Raw genomic sequence first — 27,287 nt, 5'->3', positions numbered from 1 at the left:
CTTGCTATATAGCCCAGGCTGGCTTTGAACCTGTAACCTTCCTGCCTCAGCCTCCCATGCCCTGCAATTACAGACATGTGACAGAACACTCTGAATGGTTTCCAACCATGCTGTAGCAGTCTTGAAGCAGAGTGACTGTCACGGGTTACACAAAGAATGTTCTAGAACAGTGGTTTTCAATCTTCCTAATGCTGCAGTCCTTGAATACAGTTCCTCATGTAATGACTCCCAACCACAAAATTATGTTCATTGCTACTCATATCTGTAATTTTGCTCATTATGAATCATGATGTAAATATCTGATATGCAGGGGCTGGAGAGATGGCTCAGAGGTTAAGAGCATTGCCTGCTCTTCCAAAGGTCCTGAGTTCAATTCCCAGCAACCACATGGTGGCTCACAACCATCTGTAATGGGATCTGGTGCCCTCTTCTGGCCAGCGGGCATACATGCAGACAGAATATTGTATACATAATAAATAAATAAATATTTAAAAAAAAATATCTGATATGCAGGATATCTGATATGTAGCTTCTGTGAAAAGGTCATTCAACCCCCCCAAAGGGGTCATGACCCATAGGTTGAGAACTGCGGTTCCAAATCAGATCCTCTTAGGATCCCTGGACTCCACCGTAGCCTCACCCTGTGAGATTCTTCTTCTCATTTCCACAGCCTCCCCTTTAGAAGTTCTGATCAAGTTAGCAAGAACTAGTTCAGGGGTGCTGACTACATCCTGGAGGGGGACCCGAGGGGAGTCCCCTGCCTTGAGTGTAAGATACTGATGTCTCACTTCGATCACACCACCATGCCCTTAAGCTGCCACATGGGTCACCATAGCCCACGGAGGGAGTGAGGCAGGTGGGAAAGAGGCGTGTTCTCCACACAGGCTTCGAATCTGCTCAGGAAGATGTGCATGAGGAACCTTGTTCGGAAGTACTGCCGGGGAGTCTCAGCCGAGAGGAAAGCCATGGTAGGGCGGAAGACGTGGCATCTGCATGGTAGTGGGGACATCTTGCACATCAGAGCCTTAGTACTAAAGCCGACGTTTACCGTCTACCTATGAGCCAAGGGTCACACTATTCCCATGGACTTATAGAGGTGAGAAATAGCAGCAGTTACAATTAGCATCCCCATGTTGTTACCATGGGAACAGAATCGAGGAGGCCCCTGCACTGCACGAGGCAGAACTGCCTCTGCTAGGGGACTCTTACCCGTGTACCCTTTTCTGTGAAGGGCTGCGGAGTCAATCTTTGAGGCTTTCTGGCCCAAATGCCCTGTTGTTCCTTTGCTTTCTGTTTTGCTGTCTGTTACCAGATGCAGCAAAAGGTGATCACGAGCGAAATCTTCAGGGGGAAGAAGGACGGCTACACAGACAGCTTAAACCAGCCCTTCGCAAGCAGCCGGCTGGGTGAGCAAGCGTTTGGATCAGTCATGGGAGGGCTCGGCAGGGAGGAACACAGGCCCAGCAGGCAGCAGGTCTTCCCTACCGGGCTGGTGACCCTGCTATTCTGGCTCCTTCCTCTAGATGAAGGCGACATAAATCCCAAAGTGCTCCAGCTGCTTGGCAGTGAGAAGATCCAGGTATAACCTTGTGTGTGGCCTCCGCCAAGACCCTTAGTATGTCTGAGGCCAGGGCATGTTCTCCCCTAGTGTCTAGAAATGCTAAAACACAGGGGTGCAGTTGGGTTCGCTGGGACTTCCCGCGGCCACTCTGGGCATTATAATAAATACTAGGTGGCATTTGCCAACAGAAGCCTACTGCCATTCCTGCCCTCAGTCATCCCCCAAACCACCTTGGTTTGCTTTTTCTATGAAACAAGAGATGTAGCCAGGACCTATATCATGAGAGACACCATATTGGTGAGGGGCAGTAGATTCATGATCCCAGAACTGACATTCATCTCAACACAGCCGCCAGGCGTTCCCAGGCGGGTTACTGTTTCTAATCATGTGTGACTTTGTGGGGCGGCTGAGGGGTGATGAGTGAGGCCCTGGTTTGGTGGTTGCTCTCACCTGCTTGGTTCTGGAGAAAAGTAGGAGAGAATGGAGACTGCCCCTGACTGTGAAAACCCAGGAGTCATGAGTGCTCTCCTCTCTGCTGGCCTACCAGAGCAGACCCAGGAGGCTGGATCCGCAGCCTCAGTTTCCTCAGAGGGCTGAGTAGTAAGGTAGAACTCAGAATCAAAACCTTCCAGAACCAGGACAGCAAAACAAAAATGTCAATACAAAAGCTGGGTCAGTCTGAGGCAGTGTCACCGCGTTCCAAGAGGAGAGGCTCTGTCCCTCCTCCTGCTGACACTAACCACTTGTAGTATGGCGTCCCGGTCATCAAGTATGACAGGAAAGGCTTCAAGGCACGGCAGAGGCAACTCCTCCTCACTCCGAGGGCAGCATACGTGGTGGAACTTTCCAAAATCAAGCAGAAGATCGAGTACTCAGCCCTGAGAGGTAGGCAAGTGGTCTCAAGTAGGTGTCTGATGTCTCTCATGTTTCGGGATGGGGCCACTCACTGAGCTTTGGGGCTCAGTGGATGCACCTATTTTCCCCCGCCCATGCCCTTGATATGTCTCACTTTTATGTGGGTGCTGGGTATCCGAACTCAGGTCCTCAAGCTTGGCCATCTCCCCAGGCCCCGTCTTCATTAATTCTGAATTCTGGATCTATCCTAAGGTGTCTCCACTAGCAATCTGAGCGATGGAATCCTGGTCATTCATGTTTCACCGGGGGACAAACAGCAAAAGGTACCTGTGCCCTCTGGCCTCTGCTGGTGTGGAAGCTGCTGTGGCTGAAACTAAGTTGAACCCTGCAGAGCCTCCACATTCAAACCACTCATCCTGAACCTACTCTGTCACTGTCTCCACAGGGGGATGCCATCCTGCAGTGTGACTACATATTTGAGGTGGCCACTAAACTGGCTATGCTGATTAAGAAGGAACATGTCGTCCGCATTGTTCAAGGAAGGTAGGGGCTTAGTCACGTTACAAGGCTGCCAGCACGAGTCCCATCTGTTTCCTCCTGCAAAAAGATGGAAGGGGGGGGGGGGAATCCTCCAATGGGGATTAGGGGGAGATTCCCCTTGCCTCTGCAACAAAGAGCATTCCTTTCTCCATCTGGTCTTGGGCTCAGGGTACGCAAAGGAGTATCAACTGACCTCAGGAAGTCATCTTCTTCAGTTTTTAAGGAGGGTGCTGATGTTCCTGGGACCGTTATCATTGACCCAGTGTGCCCAGAGGGTGCAGGCCCACCTCTGCTGTGGTGGGGTGCCTGTGGACTGACTGGCCATCAGAAGGGCTGGCCTTTTTTGGGGGGAGGGGGAGGGTGAAAGGACTGGCACCGAGAGACAGAACTGGTCAGTTCTCTCAGTTGCAGTGGAGCAGCCCCTTAGCTGTGCAGTCCCCCAGCGAGGCCGGCTGAGGTCGGGCTACCCAGCATGCCTGAGGCCCAAGGCTGGCAGTGAGACTGTGGACTGAAGGCCACAGCCGACTCCTGTGCTCAGCCCAAGTGTCCACAGCAGCTTGCGGCTGTGCTCGCAGCCCCTTCCAGTCGCTCTGCCCCCAGCTTTTACAACTTAAGGGGTGAATTTGTAGGTAGTGAGCGCGCACTCCGTCCTGACGGACCTCGGTGGAGTCCTCGAGCAGCTGTGGTCGTCAGAGTAAATCATGTAGGCACCATTTAAGCATAAGATGGCCCTTTAAAGAGCTGACTGGTTTGAGAGTGACTGCAGGAGCACGCGGACATTTGTGAGAATGTCCTTCTGACTGGCCACATACGTAACAAACAGTGTAATAAAGCAGGGATTCAAACGCCAGCGAGGGGAGCTTCCCAAAGGAGTTTCTTTCGTAGACTAAAAGGCATGTCAGTAACTCGCCCCTCGCTGTGTTTTAAGTCTGCAGTTTTACATCAGTCCTGGGAAAGAAGGCACAATACTTTTTGAGACTGGAGTGGAAGACCAAGTCTATAAGGATAAAAGCGGACAGCTAACAGTGGTGAGTGGCTGCACGGGAAGGGGTGGCTGCGTGGGAGGACGCACTAGATGATATGTAAAAGCATGTAACCAAATTGGTTCATTTCCCCCTCCGGTCCCAACTGATTTACTCTGGAAGAAAGGAACAGAATGCCTCCTGAAATAGTAACTTGGTAGTGAGAGAGACAGGGAGGCCAGGTGTCAGTGGACCAGAGGGTCACATGACCCAATTATTCACAAGTATTAAAGCCCAGCTGTTCACTGGCTCACAAAGGCTCTCCTGTGTGCTCAGGTACCACCCTGAGATGCAGAAGATCCTGGGTCTAAGGAGACTCAGAGATCTGAAACCACTGCCTCAAGAAAACTGGAGGCTGAGTTCTCACTCTCTGGTGACAAGGTCCTCACAGTCCTCTCTGGGTCGCAGCAACCCGAGGACGGTTTTTGGTGGTGTGGTGCGAGGAAGCAACACGCTGAAAGCAGATGTGGTGGGATCTCTGAGATGCATTTTCTACATACACTTAAGCTTACATGTAAACTGATTGTTTTCAAGTGCCCTCCACAGCAGAGTGGCCGCCGTCCCCGAACAGGGACAAGTAAAAGGGTCACTCTAAATGCAAAGTGGGCAATCTTTTAGTGATGTGAGATGTTGCTAGGACTCTGTGGTCACAGCCCATCTTCCTCCGTGCCTACACAAGGGTGGGGATGGTGTACTGATGGGTCTCTCTGCACTGCTTTCTAAGCTGGCTGTCCCTGAGGAGGTAGAGGCTTCCCATAGCTTCCTCCTCCAGGGCTGAGACTCTAAAGCCAGGTTTCCCTCTCCTCAGGTGTCAACAGGGAAGAAGACCTGACAGAGAATGACCGTTGCCCTCTAAAGTCACTATTTCTGTTCCAACTGAGCAAGCACGGACTTCATCCAGACAGCCACGCCTTCAAGGGAAGTGCCAGCCAGCTCCTGGAGAATGTACTGCATCAGTAGAAGCTGTGCTATGCAAAGCCAGCCCTCAGCTTCCTGGGTGCCAGGTGGTAGTGCACCCAAACGTTTACTGGGAGTCAACCTTGAGTCATCTACCTGTCCCCAGCAGATCCTAATTCAGGCACACCAAGAAGTGGGTGGCAGACTTTGTACCTCTGTCAAGCCGCTGAGACACGGGAGTAATGGAAATTTCATTGCGATGCACAATTTGAATTGTGCTATAAATGACACTTCCATGCTGCTAGGAACTGAGCCAGGTTCCCACAGGCACTTTAGCTCCTGGAGGGTGTGACACCCCACTAAACAATGACTCGAGACAGTGCCCTTGCTCTTTGCTGTACATCGCAGCCCCGAAGACAGGCATTCCCAAAAAGACCATAAGGCAGATGCGAGTAGAAGCACAGTTTAACGTTTATTTTACATGTGTCCACAGACGCTTGCACAAGAGTGAACATGTCTAAAACTCCCAGCATTGTTTCCACAGCGCAGACAGGAAGGTTAGGGGTGTGCTAAGGTGACCAGTGACTTTGGGTGGTGCCCTCTAGCCCGCACGCACCCTGGGGAGGGCTGAGTACCAGCAGTGAGCAGCAGGGAGGGAAAGTTGCACCTACATGGGACCATGACTTAGAGAGGTCAAACAGCCCATCTTCCCCAGGAAGGCGACAGAAGGCTTGCTTGCTGGGGGTGTGGGCCTCAGGTGCCACAAACACTGAACTTGGTTATGATGGTTAGCTATTCCAATCTATTTTAATTGTGAGCCATTAGTGTGCAATAAAACTTCACTCTTTACACCAGCTCCGAGGCCAGCGGTTCACTGAACGGCTCTGAACTGCAGTGCTGACGACTGTCCTTCGTGCTAGCCTCTGAAATCTGGAAGCAGAGCTTTGGAAGGCCTGACTCTGGATCAGGCCCTGGCAGATACAGCTGTGGGCGTTTCTGGCACCTTGGAATGTTTGCCAGGCCTGCTCCTATCCCTGGGAGCGGAGGTGCAAAGTCGCAGGCACAAGGTTTGAGGAAAGAGCAGAGAGCTGCCACAACAGTAACGTAAGGAGCAGAGGCCAAGGCAAGTCACCCACGCCACCAACTCACTCTGCACACGCACATTTAAACAGTGTAGACAGCGACTTTCTGTCCCTACAGAACACACCAGCACTGACACTCACTCTGTCCCTACAGAACACACCAGGACTGACACTCTGTTCCTACAGAACACACCAGGACTGACACTCACTTTTACTTCCCACGAAAGTTGAACCCACAGGGCGGGGCTGACAGTTAAAACAAACAGTATAAAAAACTCATGAAACATGATCTGTAAGCTCCCTTTCTTGGCTCTGAATACTAAAGTTTTGCCACACCATTGTGTAAAAAGCATCTACACGGTTCCTCGATCCAGTCGGGATTGTTTACTTATTGTTGCCTTTTCTGCCAGATAAAAGAGAAAGGTATACGACTGTCACGCACAAAGTGAGCTGTAAAAACCGTCACAAAATAGAAACTTTTAAAAATGTTTCAGAGATTACCCACTATCATACCTTTGGTCTAAAATATAATTCAGGTGGTGGTGGCGCACGCCTTTAATCCCACTCGGGAGGCAGAGGCAGGTGGATCTCTGTGAGTTCGAGGCTAGCCTGGTCTACAAGAGCTAATTCCAGGACAGACCCCAAAGCTAAAGAGAAACCCTGTCTCGAAAAAAAAAAGTAACAATTCCTTCATCAAGTACTCACCTTAACCTTGTAACTAGTCTACTCACAACCACCCATGCCAATCATGACTCATCTACACAGGAGCAGAGGGGACTAGAGGTAACTGGCATGTCCTCCTCACAAGCACCTGTGCCCCACAGTCACACGTCCCCACCAGCAGTCACACACATCCTCGAACACAAACAAGACTCAAAGGTATCTGCACGCCCACTCTGTTCTGCAGGAAATAAAAACTGAAGGGAGCTATACGAGATAGCAGGGAAATGCCCTGAGTCAGTCTGCGAGCTCCTAGGGGTGTCCCCACCTGGTGCCACCATGTCGGGGGCCACACAGTTCCTAACCAAGGGCAAGATGCCCACTTAAGGAAAGGACCCTTAAGGCAGCGGTCTGGAGCAATGGCTGCAGGTATTCAGATGACCTTCTGGGATGGGAGGAACACAGAAGACAGCAGAACCCACTGGCAGGAAACGATCTGCTCCTTGCCAGACAGTTGGGCTGCCACACTGAGGGACCACAGAGAGGCTGGAAGCACACTCGGTCCCCTGTCCACTACTACAAGCTGAAACTATTGGCCAATGAGCTCTAGTCACAAAACCGTACACAGAGCAGACTCCCAGCCTGGTCAGAACACAGGGCCACGCTGCTCCCAGCTGCCACCTACACAGCCCCTCAGAACTGTCAAATGAGCCCTTAAAGGAGTGTCACTTAAGAAGCCCTAATAGGTAGTCAACACCTATAAAAATAAATACTGCAACAAAGGCTCTCACATACATGCCAAACTCATTCATACTTTTCCTCCAAGAGCCAAGAAAGGCCGGCTCCAGGCTCTCACAAGAAGTGGAGTCCTTAGACACAGCTTGTTCAGAAGGGGTGCGCACCTGGGTCAATACAGAGGCAATCCACTTTGTCGAGAAATATCAAAATAATCATCTGGCTTGTTACAAAAGTGTCTCCAGACTCCAGGGGAAGTGGGAGGTACCCTGAAGCCTGCACAGGGTCTGAGGGGCAGGGGCAAAGGGAGGGTGGAGGGCAGCTTGCACTTGCCCGCTCACTGGTGGAGGTGGGCCCGGTCATCAGGACGCTTGATGTGGATCCTCCGCACTCGTTCAATCCTCTCCCGTTCTCGTTCCTCGTCCTCGTCCAGGTGATGGGAGCGTCCAGCTGCCCCACCTGTGGCCTCGAGGAGTGCATTGTCAGGTCCTCGGCCATCCTGGGCCTCGTACAGCAAAATGTTCAGGGTCTCCTCATAAATGCGAGCTTCAGGGAACTCAACCTGTGCCCCAAATACAAAGTGGGTGCATTAGCAGGCTGCATATGGCCGCCGCCTTGAGCTGTGCTTCTCAGAGGCTCACAGGGCTAACAGGCTCCTAGGATGACAATGAAGACAGCCATGGGGAGCCAACAGTGTCACAGACTCGGGGGGACGCCCCTTTGTCTGCCGTTTTCTTATACTGGAGCCTCTAGCAGACTCATGGCTGCAACCAGAGCCTTCAGTTGCTCAGGTGATGCCTTCCTTTCTGCGGGAGGGCGAATCAACACCTGCTGCTTTTTCTCAGCCTCGAGCCAGGCAGCCTCAGACACGGGCCTAGGCACGGAAGATGCAAAGCCCTAGCCTTTGAGCCACTGAAAGGAGGGAGCCCAGGACAATGAACACCTAAACTCCCCCCAGTGGCAGGAATTGCTTCCCCACATACAAAGGAGCAGTGGGACACAGCCACCTAGACACACAGGCAACAGGCAGTAGGCGTGCGAGGCTGAGGCTGGGAAATCAAATGCTACTACAACTCCAATCACAGGGCTGCTTTGAACTTGTGGCCTGAATCCCACAGTGGCAACTGCCAGCAAAACCACAACAATATATATTGGAGCCAGTGAGATGGCTTGGTGGGTAAAGGTGCCAGGCTTAACAACCGAGTTCAATTCTCAGGACCCACATGGGTAGAAGAGAACCAACTCCCACAAACTGCTCTCTGACCTTCATCCACATGCCAAGGTTGTGGGGAGGGGGGAGACAGAAAGAGAATATTAAAAACAGGAACAGTAACAATAAAACCACAGTTCCCTAGGAACGGGACAAGACCTAGTGTCCTACACTGATACTCAAACAGCTAGGACATGGCTGTAAACTACTTGGGATTGTGAAGAAGCAAGAAAATCTCAGTCCATGGGAAAGCTCTCTCAGCAGATGCCAGTGCCACGAGGACACGGCATGCTGGAATCACCCGACAAACACCCGAAAGCAGCTGTTACAGCAAAACAGCAGCAGCAGCCAGCAGAAGTGAAGACAGGGAAGCAAATGCATGCTGCACAGCTGAAAACCACAACGACCCAGACACAGGCTTGGCCATGGTGCTGACCACAGGAAGAGTCCGCAGAAGCCACAGTGAACAGTGCCGCCAAGGGCAGACACAAGGAAGGGGGCAGCGCTGCGGGATTAGGGACCGGACTAAAGGTTGCACAGGGCCAAGCGACATGACGCAGCCGGAATGCCGCCATCCAGTCACCACCAGGCAAACAGAACAGGCAGCTTAGACCACGGCTCAAGTGTGAAACCACACAGCTCAGCGCTTGGGGAGGAGCAGGAAGAACTGTTATCATCAAGAACCAGTCCTGCCACCACCAATTACCTGGAAAACCACGCCTTGGGCTCCCCTGAGGGACACAGTCACCACCAAAGGAGCCAGGGAGAAGAGGTGGGCCCTGACCCTCCCAGCCAGACTCTGCAACCAACAAGCCTAACAAGCATCGGGCTTCCTCCTGGAGACGTCTGCTCGTCTAAGATCACTTGGGCTCCAAGCATGTTTGCTGAATCCCTCTGCTCCCCAGTAAGCTATAAAATGAGAACTGGGAACACTGAAGAACTTAATGAGAACATGAAGCAGCTTGCACAGTGAGGTGGCGGTTCTGGCCTGCAGCCATGTTTGAAACAAAGAGCCTCAGCACTCTCCCCTTGGCTACCTCAGAAGCAATCTCTACCTGTCAGGATAGATTCTGAATACCCGTGCTTAGCATGGGTTTAGCATAGCAGTCAACCCTATGCAGGGGAGGAGCAGGAGCGCGTGGGGAACCACCATCCCAAGGTGGTGTCATGACGCTCAGGGATGTGCAACATTTGGCATGACACTTGTCAGCTCCTGTGACTTCAAGTTTTCATCATCAGTCAAGGTTCTGGCTTCTCTCTGTGGTCTGGTTTGGTATCACCAGGGTTTTGCTAGCTTTGGGACCCACAGAACTCCATCTCCCAAACCTGCAGAGGTGACAGTAACTTGATCCAGTGACTGACAGACTGTACACAGGTGACTAGAACTGTGGCAATCTGCTTTTGGTAGAATCAAAATGTCACAGGTAATCCAATTTCTCTCAGTTTGAGCAGGAGACAACAGGATGCAGAGCAAGCAGAGAGGAGAGTGGGGAGGAGGGAGGCCACCCTCTCCCTGAGTGGGCAAGTGGGCCGAGAGAGTGCAGCTGACAGGCAGCTGGGCTCTAGCAGCACCCTGCTATATGACGCAGCTTTGTAGGACAGCCAAGCGGAGTGACAGACACTACTGGCTTGAGAGAATGATGCAAAGATAAACCCAATACCCAGCTCAGTGAGGGAGTTGGGTGGCTTGGAAAGGTGACAGGTGGGAGGCTGAAGGGATGGCTGAGGGGTTAAGAGCATTCATTGGCTGCTCTTCCAAAAGACCTGAGTTTGGTTGCCAGGAACCAGCTCCAGGGAATCCAATGCACCTGCACTCATGTGCACACACCGCATGCAGATAATCAATAATTTAAGAAGAAAGGGTATGTGGGGCCTACGACAGTGGAAGACAGATCTAGATCAGCAGACAGAGAAGGACAGAGGGTAGACAGTCAAGGGGGAGCTTGGAAGGCTGCAGTGCCATCTGAGTCTCTGCGGGGCTGTGCTGGTAGGAAGACTCCTGCACAAGGAGGACGACCCGGCACAGACGGGCCGTCAGAAGGGCCAGCAATGCCAGATGGAGAAGGCACTGGCAGCCTGGCGTACACGGGTGCAGGAACAAACCTGATTCTGCCGAGACTGGCCAGAGTGAGCGGGGAGCATGGCCACCTCTGCTTGCCCAGTGTCAGCGGGAACCACACTTGTTTCCCTGACCCTGAGGCCTCCACACAGACCTGCCCTAGCCAGTGGGGCAGGCAGGGAAGGCGTGTGTGTCAGCTCGCACTCGGGGGCCCCCGACAGCTCTTACTTTGGTCTGCTTCTTCTCCGTGGCATAGACGATGGAGGTGCAACAGACTTCCGCAATTTTTCGGCCCTGGCCGTAAAATGACCAGCAGCAGATTTCGTCCCCGATGACATCCTTTATGAACAGGACCCTCCCGTTAAAGCGCAGGGAAAGTTTATCAAAGAGCTCGATGTTCTTCAACATATTGTCATCAGAATTGCTGCAAAGAGCATTTGGGGAGGTGAGCACAGGCTGCAGCCGTTGCAGATGTCCACCCAGTACTTCATACGGGCCTCCCCGGCTCCTTTTCTTCCTGTGTTTCTACTTAGTGACCCTTTGAGAGAGGAACTGTAGTATCTACTGCCCAAGGAAGAACATGGAAGCTCAAAGACAACAGCTCACTGTCCAGGTCCACGAAACGTATAAATGGCAGAGCGGGGTTTCAAAAGACAGCTGTGGCCTGAAGGCTGTGCTCATAACCCATGATGCATGCCTGCCCTACACAGCCCTGAGTACATTACTGAATGCAGGGCCTCTGGGCACAAGCTACTGAGCCTGCCCCATGAGATACATAACAGCAAAGCCTAAGGAAGACTTTTGTTTTTTTGAGACAGGGTTTCTCTGTCTATCCCTGGCTGTCCTGGAACTCACGCTATAGACCAGGCTGGCCTCAAACCCACAGAGATCTGCCTGCCTCTGCCTCCTGAGTGCTGGGATTAAAGGCGTGCGCCACCACCGCCCCTCAAGGAAGATTTTTCATCTTTGGTCGGTCTGTGGGTCTTTAATGAACCCATTAAATCCTTACAGCTCTCAAGTTGCTCATTTACAGAGCATGTTCCTGAGAGTCAAAGGGCACTTGCTGGTGGCATTGTTCAAATAGTGCAGTCCCCACGAACTGAACAGTCACAGAAGACCAGCAGTCCACTCCTATGTCTAGAAGAAAGGAGCACCTAAGTCCACAAAGCACGAAAACTTGAATTCCTAGCAGCATTATTCATAACAGTCACAAACGGCAACAACCCAAATGCCCATGCTGATGGCAAATGGAATGTGGAGTCCGTACGATAAAACAGCACTGCCAGAGAGGAGGGACGCACTGATGGCGCTCCAGGGCGTGAACCCTGAAAACATTACACCAAGTGAAGGGACTGGCCACAAAACCAACGTGCTCTATCACGTGACATGTTTGAAACAGGCACATTACAGACACAGAAATGTAGATTAACAGCTGCTGGAGGCCAGGGAAGATGGGGAGACTGCTACTGGGGTGGGAAATGTCCTGAAGTACAGGTGGCTGTACACTGTGGCTATGTCTAAACCACTCGATGGTGCAACACCAAAGGTTGATTGCACAGCACGGGGATTCCACCAACATTCCCTCTACCCACCCAACCTATCTACCCAGCTGAAGTGCAGAGGCCCTCCGCTGTGAGACGGAAAAGGCAGAGCCTGGCCTGACTGCTGTCTGGTGCTTACCTGGTGTAAGAGTATTTGTTGTTACTTCTATTGTAGAGCAACTTCACGGCTGGCTGCGGGTGGGTTAGAGGAGAGGAGTTACTAGGCATACAGGTTCAGCGCACACTGGTTTCCAGAGGCTGTGGGCACAGGCTTGCAGAGCTTACAGGAGGAGGAGGAGGGTTGCTGCATGCTCCAGGGGCAGAGGTAACACAGATGGGGCTTCCCACTCAGAATCCAGTCTTTATCTCAAAACACAGGCACTACTACCCTACCCCAAACGCCCCATACACACACACACACACACACACACACACACACACACACACACGAGAGAGAGAGAGAGAGAGAGAGAGAGAGAGAGAGAGAGAGAGAGAGAGAGAGAAAGAGCACCTCCGAGCCTGCCAATCCCCATACTCACAGACACTCATAAAGACAGACAGACAGACACACAGACACACACGCGTGCGCGCGCGCACACACACACCCCATTCCCAAGCCCCTACACACCTTATTTGAAGTTGCTATAAGCCTCTGTTCTTCCTTGGAGGAGGTGACGACAGGAACCTTGCAGAAGGGTTCATAAGTATCTTTGTTCTGCTGGAACAAAAAATGCTTTCAGCCCAGGGCTCTGCCTAGCACACCGCTGCTTAAGTTGGTCAGCCAGCAAGCCAGGCCCTGATGAGACACAGGACAGTCCCTGTTATTAGGAAGGGTAGACTAGGGAGGAGTCTACTTTGTTTAGGGCTGTGGTAAATAGAAGATGACACAGCTCTCTCTGCCCAGGAAACCCTCAGTATGGCAGGTGATGGCATCAAAAGCTCCTACAACCCACTATAAATGAGGGCAGCAGAATGAAGAAAGAGAATGCAAAAAGTTAGAAGACAGAGGGGTCAAAGGTTGAGCTGGCGAGCAGACGCCAGCTGAGAGACATGGAGAGAACCAGAAGCAAAGCCCATGCAAGGGAGGAGAGAAGCCTGACAGCCCTCAGGGACCACCACAGGCTAGCAGCAGGGTGAGGGCAGAGCCATCGCAGGCAGTGGAGAAAGGGCCACATTCCTGCAGTGGTGGCAGAACAGAGGACAGAGCTGTGTTGCTACCCTCAACTACACGTAAATCCCCAAGCCCGCCAGCCCCAGATGACATTCAGTCATGTTTCCATCCCACAGACAGAAAAGAGTACAAGGCATCTTTGGTTTTTAATGAGAGGGTTGCTATGTAGACTGGGCTGGCCTCAAACTTGTGATCCTCTGCCTCTGCCTTCTGAATGCCCGAATTTCAGGCACTACACACCTGGCAGCAGAGGGCTCCTTAACAGGGCAACACCTTCTCCCCAAGAGGCTCCCAGTGAAGAAAGCCAGCCATATTGTAGCTTTTCCTCAGGCCTCAAGAGAAGCCAAGGGCCATCCAATTATGTACGGGAAGCTTCTCAAACACGACACTGGAACCAGCACGGTGAAAATGCAAGGGACAGAGAGAGTCACTGAAGGAGCAGCCAGGCAAGGACAGATGTGGCGCCTTCTGAAACAAGGGCAACACAGCACAAAGACAGTTTTCAGATGGGAAAGGCAACGGACAAGGAGGCAAGTCCTAGAGGCTGAACCTCGGATCTGAAGCCGGAGAAGCCAGAGGACATGTCCCAACACGGAGACGACACAGAGGATCTTGGCGGTATCTGGACAGTCCAGCATGAGACTGCTCAAGTAGGGATAGATATGCAATTAGAAATCAAGTAAACAAAATGCCCTGGGGAACAATAAGATTGACAATGGCAGGGTGAACTCAGGACACTGTCTAACTCAAAGCTGTGATTAAACTCTTCTGCGAGAAGGAACATGTATGCTTGGTGGGGGGAGAGAACTCACGACGTGAGATCTAATTTTCTCTAAATCTGATAGGTCATGTCTAAAGCTGAGAACAGACAGCAGCAGAAAGCCTACTCCAGGAAGGGGTATGGAAAGTGGGGAGGGCTATGGTGGCACAAGCCATCAATCACGGAGCGCTGCTGTACTTCCTAAATGATGTGCCTGCAAAACGTCAATATATACAAGAATGAGTCTGTGAAATTCATAACATTTACAAGGGCTCACAGGAAAGAGATGTGTGTGGAAAGCCAGTACTGTGAACCCAGGACCACGAATACTGCTCCAGTGAGGGCCAGACACAGCTCCAAGGCTCAGGGAAGGCGCAATCACAACCCTATCGCAGCACAAAGGGAAAAAGCTACCAACTACATGTGCTTTGTGGACTTGGCTCTCGCTGGTCCTGCTTCAGTACACAGCAAGAGTGAAGGGAGTGTATCTGGAGGTTTCTTCCAACAGTGACAACTGTAGGAAGTCAGTCTCCCAGTGGAGCCAGAAGTCTGCAATCTACATGAAATGATGCAGCCACACAGGCCCTAAGATAAAGGTCTGAGCACAGACAGTGTTTCTGAAGTGCCGTCAAATATCCCTTAGTCATTAGCACCCAGGTGGGATGAACAAACGACCAGATCCTAATGGCAGGGGAATGGTTCCCTGAGGGCCGTGTTCAAACTCTTCGGAAGCAGGCAAAGCTCTGCGTCAGCAGGTCCCAGGCTTACTCTGCAAAATGCCTCCCAACATCCCAGTGAGGCGGAACCCATTGCAGGGAGAGAGGAAGGTGACAGATAGACCTGGTATCCCTTGTGTGGGCAGACAGACAGAGGGGTGCCTACTTGTAAGGCCGCCTGGCACTCTTCTAGCAGGCCCTGCACCAGGTAGTACTTGGCCTCGGCTAGCAGCTCCTCGATCTCCCGGCGGCTCTCAGGCAAGGGCACAGCCCCGTCTCGAAGGTAGTTGAGTATTGTCCCGAAGTGCTTCCCACAGCGGTCAATGAGGATCCAGCCTGCAGTGGGGTGACAGGGTACTTCTCAGGGGAGGTGAGCACCATGGCTGGGCACAATCCCCCCAGACTCCTGTGGTCATCAGCCCCATGAGACCCCAGGGCAGCTAAAGCCTGAAAATGTGCTCTCAAGGACCTGGCAAACCCAAGACACCAAAACCCCAACTCCAGCAGCAGAGCCGATCCACCAGACATCCCTGACTGTGACCTCCGGTCGGCAGGGACCTAGCCATGACTTCACACAGCAGGGCCTCCAGGGTTAGTGACAGCAACAGAACAACTGACTCTGCCATCAGAGGGTTCAGTCAACAAGAGACGGTGAGCGAGCTTTCACTGGATACACAAGAATGCTCCCTGCTGGCCAGCACCAGGTAATGGTCTAACCTCTGCTAACCAAGTGTCCTCTCCAATTGTCAGTACTTTACTTCTCCTCCGTCTGGGCCACTGGCTTTCAAAATCTTCTCCTGAAATGTGACCTCTCTGGAAGGTATTCAGGAGGCCAGGCCTGGAGCCTGAAGACAAAGCAACAACAAGAGGTGGAAAGGGGCAAAGACCTGTGACCGCTCACGAGAGCATGGGAAACACTCAAAAGCAGGCAGCGTGTGGGGATGGGGTCAGAGGGTGGAGGGGAAGGGGTGGGGGTGGTTAGGGAATGGGGACTAGGTTGAAGAGATGGCTCAGCAGTTAAGAGCACTGACTATTCATCTCAAGGACCAGGGTTCAATTCCCAGCACCCACATGGAGATTCACAACCACCTGTCACTCCTGTCTCAGAGCATCAATATCCTTTTCTGACCTCTGTGGGCAAGGACACTCACATGGTACACAGATTTATGTGCAGGCAAACTGTTCACACAAAAATAAATACATCTCAAAAAAAATTTTAAAGCAGTCAGATGGGTAAAAGCCAGATCACACAGTGACTGCAGGCAAGGGGATTTTGTCATGCCCGCTGACCAGTGCATAGCATTGTACCGAGGGATAAGCAGGAACCGGGCTCCCACTGCTTTCCCCCTCTGCTCTCTGTGAGCAAGAACAGGTACCTCTACTCTGACTCCCGTGTCCTGTCCTGGGTTGTCAGACCCCTACGCCAGGGGGAGGGACACTAAAAGCACTTTTTCACATGTCAAGTCACACACCCGACCACCTCATTTTGCCCCGTCTCCTATATCAGGCTCTGCCAATGGCCTCCGGTGGTTTGGTGCTGACTGAGATCTTCTGTGCCCTACAAGGCCATTGCCATTTCCTCTCCTGGGCCTCCTCAGACTGCTAAGGGCAGTCTTTCTCCAGAGCCTTCAGGGAGAAATTGCCACAGCACTGTGCTTCCTGCATGGAGCAGGAAGAATGTTCAATCTATGAACACAGGCGTGTGCTGCTAAGCAGGCTGGGATGGCAAATCCTACAGTGACCTCCAGGTAGGGGACAGACATCCCTCTTTCTGGGTCTGAGAAAACAAGAGAGCACTTTCTACTGTATACAGTGCACAACACGCAGCTGGATGGTCCAGGCCAGGGGCTGGCTAGGGAGCACACCCTTTCCCCAAGTGTGGACTCAACCAATTCAGCCAAAAATGGCAAAAAAAGGAAAGGTGGGCCCAGGGCTTCTTCAACCCTAGCATTCCAGGCAAGTCAGAGATTCCGATTTTTCTGTCAATCTCATTTTTGAAAAATGGTAAATTCATTTAAACAGCTCTCAACCCATCAAAAGGCAAATAAAACATGTATATGTATGCAAGTTCAATTCAGCCTGCATGCATCCGGCCTACAGCCCCCAAGATCCTCAGACCAAATGAGGACGCAGTATGGAATGACAGTATTACCTCCCCAACTGCTCTTCTCTGCGTTTCCACAGATACAGAGTCCCCAAGATGCTTGGTGCCATTCCAGTATGGGGTGGGGGATCAGGATTCAGCCACTAGGAATAAGGACCCTCAAGCTTCAGGAGAAAGAGCAGTCAATGACAAACTCAGCTGACAGGAAAGGGCCTGCTTGCGTCTTGCCTTCCATGCGTGATCAGCTCAAGCTGCTGGGGAAATGCCAAGAGGCCCCAATTCCATTACCCAAGTGACAGCCCAGAGTTTCCATAAACGAACAGGCAGGCTACGACACTGGGCTCTGGCTCAAGAACGTCAGGAAATGCTTGTGGGGAAGGCATACTTTGAACAAATATGGGCAAAGGAGCCAGGCACATTCTCCATGAGGTTTCAATTAGCATTCTGACTTGAAATATTTTGGTTACTCTCAAAGCAGGGACCTATAGCTCACAGTCAGCCCAACCGCACATGGAGAACGGCAACCAGTCATCAAGCGGTTCAAGACCATCGGGATGTAGGAAGGGCGATGCAGCCCAGAGGCCCTGACTGTGCTCCGGATGCTCAGTACCTACACAGTGGTGACAAGCAGGGGCCCCTGCCAAACCCCAGCGGTCACCTGCCTGCTCCACACAGTCCCTTCCGCAGATGAAAAGCAATGCTGGCATGCAGGTATGACAGGACAGACAGAGCACACAGCACAACACCAGCCTGTCGGCAGCACTCAGTCACAGGCCGGCGACAGTGAGCGCACCACATCATCGTGCTGGAGAGGACAGCTGTAGGACTACAGGAAGCAGCAAGTTCCAGAACCCAGGAGGGAAGGGAGCCAGTATGGCTTTCAGGGTACCAAGGAAGAAGGCTGCTGCAGGAGGGGGTTGCGGGGCATGGGCTCACCTCATGCAAACACATTGGTGTCTCCTCTCTGGGGAAGCCTGAGATCTCCTTCTGCTTCCCTTCCTTCTCTAGGAATCCTGTCCCCACCATGCTCAGGTATTTACAACTCCAAGCCTGCCCGGTCTCCACAGTCACTCTGAGATAGTTGTTACAAACTCAAATTCCCAGCACGGGCTCTACTGATCAAGTGGGTAAGATCTGTGAGATGGCGCCTTTGAGGCACTGAGCAGCATTCCAGGCACCCAGCTTGTGAACCAAAAGCATCTCTAGACACTGCTAAATGTCCCTTAGGTCACAAACAGCAACAGTTCTTGTCTGAGAATTGCTGAGCCAGATCAGGACCTGTGAAGTGCAGACAGAGTTCTGCCTAGCAAGTGTGGTCCCCAGGCTCTATTCCCAGAACCGGGAGGGGTGAAGAGGAAGAGAAAGAGGAAAAGGGAGAGAGGAAGGAGAAAGAGCCCTGACTGTAAAAGCAAGCGTAAATGCAGAGGCACTGAAGAAAGCTGAGGTAAGTCAGACTGGGAGAAGATGTCTACAAACAGAATCACAAGGAAGCAGGCATCCAGAACATGTACTTTACAGAGCAGCAAGATTGAAAAGAGGGGGGGATTGTGAATTAGATGCATGCTGTGGACTATTTAACTATGTAAAGATGCGTTACATTTTTCTATGCTGCATTTGTCTAATTATGTAAAGATGTGTTGCTGTTTACCTTGCCTGCGTAAGGCACCTGACTGGTCTAAAAAAAGCTGAATGGCCAATAGCTAGGCAGAAAAGGATAGGCGGGGCTGGTGGGCAGAGAGAATAAATAGGACAGAGCACAAGAAGGAGGGGAGAGAACAAGGGAGTAAGAGAGACAGACATCCAGGGTCAGTCAGGCAGTGGCCAGCTAGCAGGCACAGAGTAGGGCATACAGAAAGAAAAGATAAAAAGCCCTGGGGCAAAATGTAGAGGAAGAGAAACAGGTTAAGTCCTAAGAGCTAGCAAGAAACAAGCATAAGCTAAGGCCGAGCATTCAGAAGTCTCTGGGTCACGATTTGGGAGCTGGCTGGTGGCTCAAAAGAGAAAGCTTGGTACAGATGCAGTCAAACCAATTCCAATAAAAGAGATGCACAACACACTAGAAATTAGGAAGTGCAAAGTCAAGCATGCGCTGGGTCAGAAGAGCAGCTTGGCAGTAGTTCCGGGTTCAGCAGTGCCCAGTGCTGGCACAAGTGCAGACCACTGTGAGGCCTATGTACTGACTCTGACAGCACCCGATGCAGTGGGAGATACTGTCCCCACCTGCTTCTGAAAACAAACTAGAGAGGGACAACAGCTAAGAGCTGAATGCTGCAGAGGCTGAGGTTGGGAGGCAGGAGAGGAAATGTCCCAGCCCTTGCCCCACAGCCCCAGGGAAAAGTCAACACCCCTAATACCGGGAACTGGAAACAATTTGTTGGGCCATCAACCAGACATGTTCCATCAGCAGCAGTATGTGTCTAGAAGGGATTGCCACATGGAAATACCTGAGAAGGGGCTATTTATTCATGATGTCATAAGTATAATGATGAATGAACAAGAGCAAAAAGAACAGCAAGTACTGTCTGAAGCCACACTGACAGAACATTGTTTAGTGACCTCCACAGCGGTGGTAAATTCAACACCTAAATAAACACAGTTCCCGACCCTGGATCCACCTGGAGATCTACTGCGCCAGCCTCGGCCTAACACCTGCTTACCAGGGCCCGGAGTCCCTGGGTGAGAAGACTGCCACTCAAAAGGAAGTGGTACCGAGAAGGTACCGAGGCCATACTGTATAGACTATGTGGCTTTCTGAGAGAATGTGCAGAACGACTCTGCCTCAGCCTGTGTCTACACTCCTAATTCAGAATGCGTTCAGTCAGAGATCTGAAACCACGGGCGGGGGTGGGGAGCAGTATTACATACCAAGAAACAATGCACTGCAAGCCAGTACTAAAGAGAAATGGGGCAGTTGTTGGAGGGGGGGGAGAGAACAGGGTCTTACCATTCCAGGCTGGCCTTGAACTCTTGACCCTCCTGCCTCCAATTCCTGAATGCCAGAACTACAGGCATGTGCTATGCCCAGTATTTTATCTGCTGCTGCGGACTGAACCTGGCTTCAAGCATGCTGGGCAGGCACGCTATCCACTTAGCCCCATCGTAGCCCCAGAATCTAATTCTTCCTGCAGGAGCCACTGAAGATGTTGAGGAGAGCTCATGGGAAAATTCTAGCATGGCCAGAACTCAACTTTTCAGAGAAGTCAGGGAAAGTCTGCCCACTGCCCCTGTGTCAGAAAAGGCACCCTGAAGGTGCGATGGCAGACTGCAGCACACCCACTCCTGTCCCCTGCATGGAGGCAGGCTCTTCCATCTCCCCCTTCCAGTTTGCCGAAGGCATCCAGCACTGAGACCCGCCAGTGGTCTCCAGCGTTCTCGTGCACTCTCCTACCTCTGCCACTATCATGAGATGAGGTCCAAAAAAAGCCACTCACTCTGCCACAATTGCAGTAAAGGCCAGCGAGGCACCATGCCTGACACCAGGAAGGGCTCCACAAATGCCAGCGGTGACTTTGCGATGTGGCAAGGGGTAGGCAGGACTCAGCCGAGGTGCTACGCAACCCACACTCTTCTTTACTCAGGAAGAGTGTGCACACAGGTGCAGCGCTCAGGCAGTGGCAGTGCAAAAGGCGGACACTCCCAGCAGCCTGGACACAGGGCCTCGCCTCAAGCCACTCTCTCTCGGCCATGCTCCAACATGGCGCACAAACCACCGGGACTCTGAAACCCTCCCTCCTCATGGGAAGCTCTACTGTGGGGTCCCCTGCTCAGCTGCCACTTTTGACGTCTGCTTTTTAAAGCCAGAGTCTGTGTGCCCATGTGAACATATGCATGTGAGTGTCCACTGAAGCCAGAAGGCCTCAGATACCATGCAGCAGGCAGCCGTGAGCTGCCTGATGTACATGCTGGGAACCAACCTCAGTCCTCTGCAAAAGCTGAACCATGTGTCCAGCCCTGGCATTTCTTTTTGTAGCACACCTGAGTGCAGCTGGCAGCGATGGGGTCCCCAAATCAGGGTGAATCCTTAAGATGCAGGAAGTCTATTCCTATTTGTACCTAAGAACGTTCCTAGTGGCTGACCTAGTGATCTGGCTTGAGTGATGGGCCCATGCCCAGCCACAGAGAGTAAGAATCAGAATCTCCGTGTTGGTGGTGGCCGCACCTCCTTTGCTAGCCCCGTAGTGCTAGAAAAAGCATTTAACTGATTCCACAGCAAAGGCCTACACTGAGGAATAACAGAAACAATAGCTGGGAACTGCTAGACTGAGAGTTCTATGGGGCAGGAGGTCTGGTGTCTGGTATTACACGTGACACGTGTCTGGCACACTGGTGACAACACTGCTTCCCCAGACAGCGTGGGACAAAGGCTGCCCTTGGCATGCGGCTCCAACAGGAGCAGGCCTGCTGGTCCACAGACTGTCTGGCCGAGCAACAAGGGCGTGAACCCTGTCTTGTTTGCAATATGGCCTTACGCCACCCAGAGGAGGGTTTTCTTCAAGAAGCTTCTCTCAGCCTTCACAGCCTCTCAGCTGCCCTTCCAGAACGCTGCCAGGACTGCAACAGGGAGGACCAAAACTCACAACAATCGTGGGTTCTCAGATAACATCTGCTTCCTCCTGCAGCTGGGGTGCCATTGTCTTGATTTCCACAAACACTCTGCAGTATGGGATGTGCCGCAGCAAAAGGGCACCTCCCACTCAGAAAACACAGTTCTGAGTGTGAGCACAGCAGCAACCGGGGTGCTGACCCCACCTAGCTGGAAAAGCACTGGTAAGGAGAGCCACCCTGGACCCCGTTTTACAGAAGCAAGCTGAGGCCTGGAGCAGAATCTCGCTCAAAGTCACATAGCAGGCCAGCTCGGTCCCGACTAGAAGTCCTTGTCTACACAAGTGACTCCTGCTCAGTCTGGTCTCAGCTCCAGTGCCACTTCCTCAGGAAGCCCTCCCTGACCAAGTCTCTCAGGGCTTCCTGCACACAACTGTGTGTACAACTGCTCCTGAACACTGGACTCCGGACAGACAGACGTCCTCCAGCACTAGCGTGGCTGTGGCATTCAGCTCAATGTCAAACCAGCAACCAGCAGCGGGAGGCTGGCAGGTGCAACTCACCTTCACTGTCAGTGAGGACTTCCATGCGGCCACTGAACATGGCCTTCAGCATGGTGTCCTGCTTGGTGAGTGTCTGCATGGTGGTGTAGTAGAGAGCTCCCCCGACGTTCAGCTTCACATACTTGGAGCTAGGACTCGCGCCCTTGAAGGAAGTGGTGCGGGTAGCAGCTGCTGGCACCGCTGAGCTCACCACACTTTCTCCTGACATCTCTTCCTGCCAGTGAGAAGACAGAGTCAGACACCAGGCTTCCCTCCTCCCTTCTGCTCCAGGCTGAATTCCCACAGAATTCACTCCAGATACTCTTTGGTTTGGTTTGGTTCACGTATACATTGCATTTAAAACTTTCAATGCTGACAACCTAAGAGCTCAAAGGAGAAAAAACAAAAACAAAAACCCCCTGATTTCTGGTTTCTCTTAAAATCAGATACCAAGTGGACCAGGTGGGCAATGGTGGCTGCTGGGGGACTGGCTTCCCCCAAGGAGAGGACTGCATCCCTCAGTTCACTCACAGGCTGGCCTTGCCTACTGACCCTGCTGGCACGAGTCCCCTCTAAATCTATCTGTACCAACAACACCTGGACGGCATGTTGAGGTGGCCAAAGCCATGCCTGGGCTGTTCTACCTTTCCTTACAGCCAGCCACACACGAGCAGTTGAAAGGAGCCTCTTTAGACGGCCTTCAGATTAACGTGCTTTTGTGAGCTAGGCAGGTCCCCTACTCTTCGCTCCTACAACTTCCTATGGGGGAAGTGATCTGAGCAAGGCAACAGGAGATGAGAAGGCAAATTCAGAAAAAGGAGCAATTTCCTGTCCTAGTGTTGCTAGACAGCAAGATCCTACAGCAGTCTAGACAGCACCTGCAGGTACGGGAACTCAAACCAGGGCTAGCACCTGGCCCTCACCTACTGCAGGAAACTGATTTCTTAAATTTGAGTCTATCAAATTCTAGAGCCTGAGCTGCCTAGGGGTGGGCTGGATCTGCTCCCTGAATCTGGGGCAGGAACTGAGAAAGAGAAAAGCAGTCTCCACAGACAGTGTGGGCTGCCAGCACTGCAAGGCCTTGGAAACGTCACAGAACGTCACCATTTCATGAAAGCCCTCACACCTGAACACACAAAGGACTCGGGCCTTATCTGGAATACCAGCATGACCCCATACAGCCTCTCCTGGTGGCTGCTGCGCTGCTGGTCCTGGTGCCCTAAGTGCCCTATCTTCAGGATGGAGTGAGCCGCCTGCTGACAGTGTCTCACACATATCCAGGCCACTTCTCTGACACTCCTGCTCTTCCTCTCGTGTGGTACCTTCCTCTCTCAGTGCAACCTGGACGTAACCCAGCAACAATGGGCACAGGGAAGCGCCTTCTTTCTTTTGGCTAGAGGGCACTGGCAGCATTAAAACTACAAGCTACCTGAAAATGATGATTTTCTTATTTCTACCAAAAAAGATTTTTCCATAATAAATGCTTACTGTATTATAAATGACAAAACATCCCTCTTTCTATTAGGCAGGGAACAAACAGACGCAATCTGTTATGGCAGAGACAGTGAGCAAGTGATGGGAAATACAGTTCACAGCTACCAATTCTCTTCAGGCATTTCTTCTTTTGTCCCCCCGCCCCACCTCAACAGTGGCTGGAAATCCCAGCTTGGGAACTTGTGTCAGAGCCTACAGGCTCTGTACACACACACACACACACACACACGCACGCACGCACGCACGCGCACACACACACACGCATGCACACACACGCACGCACACACACAATAAATAGTCTGTGGCAGCAGTCTAGCACCTTGCAAGGCACCTGACGTAAAACCCACAGACCAGGACATGCACACACCTGTGCAACTTCGTGTGGACACCGCATATGTTGCATCACACCTTGTGCACAGACGGCTGGGCTTTAGAGAATGTGCATCTGTGCAGCCCCACTCTGAGAAGTCGAACACTGACACACTCCAGACTTATGCCCTTGACCACTTGACTGTGACATACACAACCTGAGAGGTAGGGATTGCCATCTCCATTCTACAGCCCATAGAGAGTCAGTCACTTCTCAAAGCCATGAGGTCAGTGACAAGCAAGCAAAGGATGAGGACAAGGTCTGGCTGGCTCTACATTATTCACGATGCTCAGTATATTTAGAGCCATGATATGTTAAGTCAAGAAAGGAAGAAAAACACAAAAAGACAAGCAACACGTAGTTAAGGACTCAGTTGTCAGACCCATATTCAAGGCCCCAACTCTGCCACTTAGTAGTGGCAGGAACATGGGCAAGACACCTGAATGTCCCAGCTACTAAACAGAGACACTGGCTTCCTTCCCCACTGCAAGAGGCCAGTGAACAGAAAACAGCACAGCTCCAGGTTGGCTAGACGCTCCAACAGAAAACACTCAAATTTAGTCATTGTCTCCTCTTCCGAGACTGTCTCCAGCTATGAATTACTAAGGGACAAAGGCATTAAATATCACAACAGAGCCTGTGACACCAGGTCAGAAGTAGAAAAGCCTAGAAACTTCCCAGAGCCCCTCACCCCTAGTCAACTAATTAGTCTAATGCCAGGAGAGACCCTTGGGGAGGAGATTCTGGCTGCATCCACGTCCCCTGGATTCAGTGACGGTGGCCTGCGGGCAGGAAGCGGGGCTGCCACAGCAGACTTCCCTGCCTTCCTCAGCAGTGCTGCTGTCTGCCCTATTACACGCTGACTTCATGAGTGAGGGGTGAGCGGAGCACAGACGTGGCTACAGTGAGCGGGAGGGAACACCTCGTGATCTATGGATTTGTTTGTCTGAAACATGTCCCAGTGCTATGAGTGAATCCAGGCTTCTCTCCTCACCAACTCTAAATGGTGGCTCTACCAGGACCCCAGAGGAGCATTAAAAGGACAGCAATGTTGGGTCCTCCTCACAGAAATTCTGATGTTATCATTCTTCTAGGTGTGACCCAGGAACAACTTTTTTTATTTTTTTAATTCCCCAGCTGGTCCTAATGTGAGGAGGCCAAGATGACAAGCCTCTGTTCTAAAAGGTTCTGTACCCCTTAATTCAGCTATAATTAGCTCTGTGGTCTTGAGGAAGCTCTCTAACTTCTTACTCTGCTGGCCCAGTGAATTCCTGACCCACACATAAAAACCAACCAAAGAGTCATAAATGAAAGTCTCACTGGGCTTCAGAGCCCAGGGCAGGAAGCAGCCATCTCCATGCTTGAGAAGATTTAAAAAAAAAAAATTCACAGAAAGGTGAGAACTATTAGCTCGAGGGGAAAACCAGACAAATAAGACAGGAAAAAAACAACCCAGAGAATCCTAGATCCCTGCAACCCATCTCATGCCAGCAGAGGGAAACAAGCCTGAGGACCGAGCAACCCTGGTCTGTACTTAGGCCATCTTTCTGTATGATGTTCACAAGAGCGACTGAACCCAAGACTCAGTTTCCCAACTTGTGAAACGGACTTTAAAGCTATATATAATCTTCCAAATACTGTTCCCTCCCCTCAAAGATAAAGCAAGGGCCACCCAACCCTTCTATTTTTAGGTTTCTCGTCTACCCCTAAAGTTCCTTAAGACCAGGTGTTTTCACACAAAGCTACTAGAGTGATCTGTACTTTCAAAGCACTGGTGCCTGCCTGGATTAGATTCCGACCAGCTAACCAGAAGGCTGGCAAGCAGCAGGTGATGCTGCTAGGAACTTGGGCTTAAAAGGTTCTTTCAGGTGATTTGGATGCTAAGTAGCCGCAGGATCCGAGAATTCATCCCCCAGAGAAACTGAGGCACTACTCACTCACTCATGGTGGCTAAACCATAACACCTTCCTAAACTGAGGTCTCTGCTACAATGCAGAGAAGGCTGCAGCTTCATTCGAAGGCAATTTCCCTCCCCTCTCTCTCCCTCTCCCTCACAGTTGTTTGATACAGCGTTTCTCTGTGTAGCCTTAGTTGTCCTGGAACTAGCTCTGTAGACCAGGCTGGCCTCAAATTGAGATTCACCTGCATCTACCTCCCAGGTGCTGGGATTAAAGGTGTACGCCATCCACTGCTTGGCTCTGCTAATTTTTAACAAGCTTCTCTTAACAGTCTAGTGAGGATACTGTCAATCCCGCTTTACTAGGGAAGGAAGCTAAGAATCAGAACTGTGCCAGGGCCGATGCCAACTGCCTCCATCTCACAGCAGAGTTTGTAAAAATAAATCGACGCACCCTGTGCCCAGATTGTCTGTGCTTAGGGCTGAAAACCTGACAGCTCTGAACAAGTCTCAGGTTATGCTGCTGGCCCGGGGGCTGGCTGACGAGCTACTGGTGTTACTGGCCTTCTTTTGCCGAAGTGTTTCTTGTTTTACACAAACTGGAGCTGATCAAAGCCAGATATATATTTGTCTTCAGTTTGGGATTGATCTTCTAAGGAGTGAGTGGTAAAGGACCTGGACTGATGATCTCTGCCCATCGCCACCCCAAGGACAAAGAACCAGTCAAGAAACAGACTCTTGAGAATCCCAGGTAAACAGAAACCAATCCACAGCCCAGACAGCAACTGGAGACATCCTGGGATCCTGAGGTGTGGTCACCTAAGGCCTCAACGGAAGTGACTAGATAGGTGCCCTGATGCCACTTGAGGCTAGACTCTGTGGTCAAGATACCCTGACCTCAGACACCTGGCATCCCTCCCTAGAATTCCAAGCATTGAATCTACAGTCATTTCGCTCCAGACTGTGGGTTTAGAGGAACACAGACGCCCTTTTCTGTCTTGCCTGAAATCCAACTACTCAAGACACAACTTCCAAGAGTCCCACTCGTCCCTCTCGAGTTTTCATTTCCCACCGCGAGCGTCGGTTTCGATGCCGTCTCTTTGTTCTAACAATCTTCCAAATCCCATCTCCAATCAACGCTCGAGACTCAGGGCACGTCCGCTCACCGCCCTGCACATCTCCGCAAGTCCAAACGCACCTTCGCAGACCCCCCAGTTCTACATCCAAAGCCCTTCCCCCGCCCGACCTCGCCCGCACGCACTACCCAGCACCCTCCGCTATCGCGCCAGCCGCCCACCGCGCCTGGTCCAGCGGGTCCCTTCCCCTTTGGCCTCGCCGCCGCCCGCCGCCCTCGCTGGCCCGTAGCCCCCCGACAGCGGCCACCGCCCTCACCATGAAAAGTCGGAGGACGCCGGAGTCTACAAATCCGGACTGAAAGGCAGGAAACACCCAGCTCACTCAAGGCAGGGGGCGGAGGCGGGGCCGGGGCGGGCACTTCCGTTGTCCACACCCCACTTCCGCCCCGCAGA

General features: G+C 51.8%; 2 protein-coding genes across 3 annotated transcripts in view; one reads left to right on the top strand and one right to left on the bottom strand.

The window, feature by feature from the left end:
* The window catches only part of Myo1h (myosin IH), a 37,218-nt gene extending 33,183 nt beyond the window's left edge, over nt 1–4,035 (top strand). The window contains exons 24-30 of the mRNA XM_038344541.2: nt 885–968; nt 1,313–1,406; nt 1,524–1,579; nt 2,311–2,446; nt 2,669–2,739; nt 2,862–2,959; nt 3,885–4,035. Coding sequence (XP_038200469.2) covers nt 885–968; nt 1,313–1,406; nt 1,524–1,579; nt 2,311–2,446; nt 2,669–2,739; nt 2,862–2,959; nt 3,885–4,035 — 690 coding nt within the window. The remainder of the gene's footprint in view (nt 1–884; nt 969–1,312; nt 1,407–1,523; nt 1,580–2,310; nt 2,447–2,668; nt 2,740–2,861; nt 2,960–3,884) is intronic.
* Nucleotides 4,036–7,558: 3,523 nt separating this feature from the next.
* On the bottom strand, nt 7,559–27,236 carry Kctd10 (potassium channel tetramerization domain containing 10). Of its 2 annotated transcripts, none has more exons than XM_038346263.1 (7): nt 27,151–27,236; nt 22,019–22,232; nt 14,976–15,145; nt 12,791–12,880; nt 12,302–12,354; nt 10,850–11,045; nt 7,559–7,914 (listed from the first exon to the last, which is right to left on the bottom strand). In XM_038346263.1, the coding sequence occupies exons 1-7, from the start codon at nt 27,151–27,153 to the stop codon at nt 7,690–7,692; spliced, it is 951 nt and encodes a 316-aa protein (XP_038202191.1). In that variant the 5' UTR covers nt 27,154–27,236; the 3' UTR covers nt 7,559–7,689. The 2 variants fall into 2 exon arrangements, with proteins under 2 accessions (XP_038202191.1, XP_038202192.1); XM_038346264.1 differs by having other exon boundaries at nt 12,791–12,877.
* Between the last annotated feature and the right edge of the window lie 51 nt (nt 27,237–27,287).

This window comes from Arvicola amphibius, chromosome 10 (genome assembly GCF_903992535.2).
Source record: "Arvicola amphibius chromosome 10, mArvAmp1.2, whole genome shotgun sequence".
NCBI lineage: Eukaryota > Metazoa > Chordata > Mammalia > Rodentia > Cricetidae > Arvicola > Arvicola amphibius.
The sequence above is the reverse complement of the archived record's forward strand: the minus strand, read 5'-3'. Positions and strand labels throughout refer to the sequence as shown.

What these genes read in the sequence shown, in the direction of transcription:
- Kctd10 (XM_038346263.1), bottom strand. An exon ending in TTATAGCAACTTCAAATAAG is followed by an intron (nt 12,355 to 12,790) that starts GTGTGTAGGGGC and finishes ACCCACCCGCAG; the next exon opens with CCAGCCGTGAAGTTGCTCTA. An exon ending in AACAAATACTCTTACACCAG is followed by an intron (nt 11,046 to 12,301) that starts GTAAGCACCAGA and finishes TGCTCTTTGCAG; the next exon opens with CAATTCTGATGACAATATGT.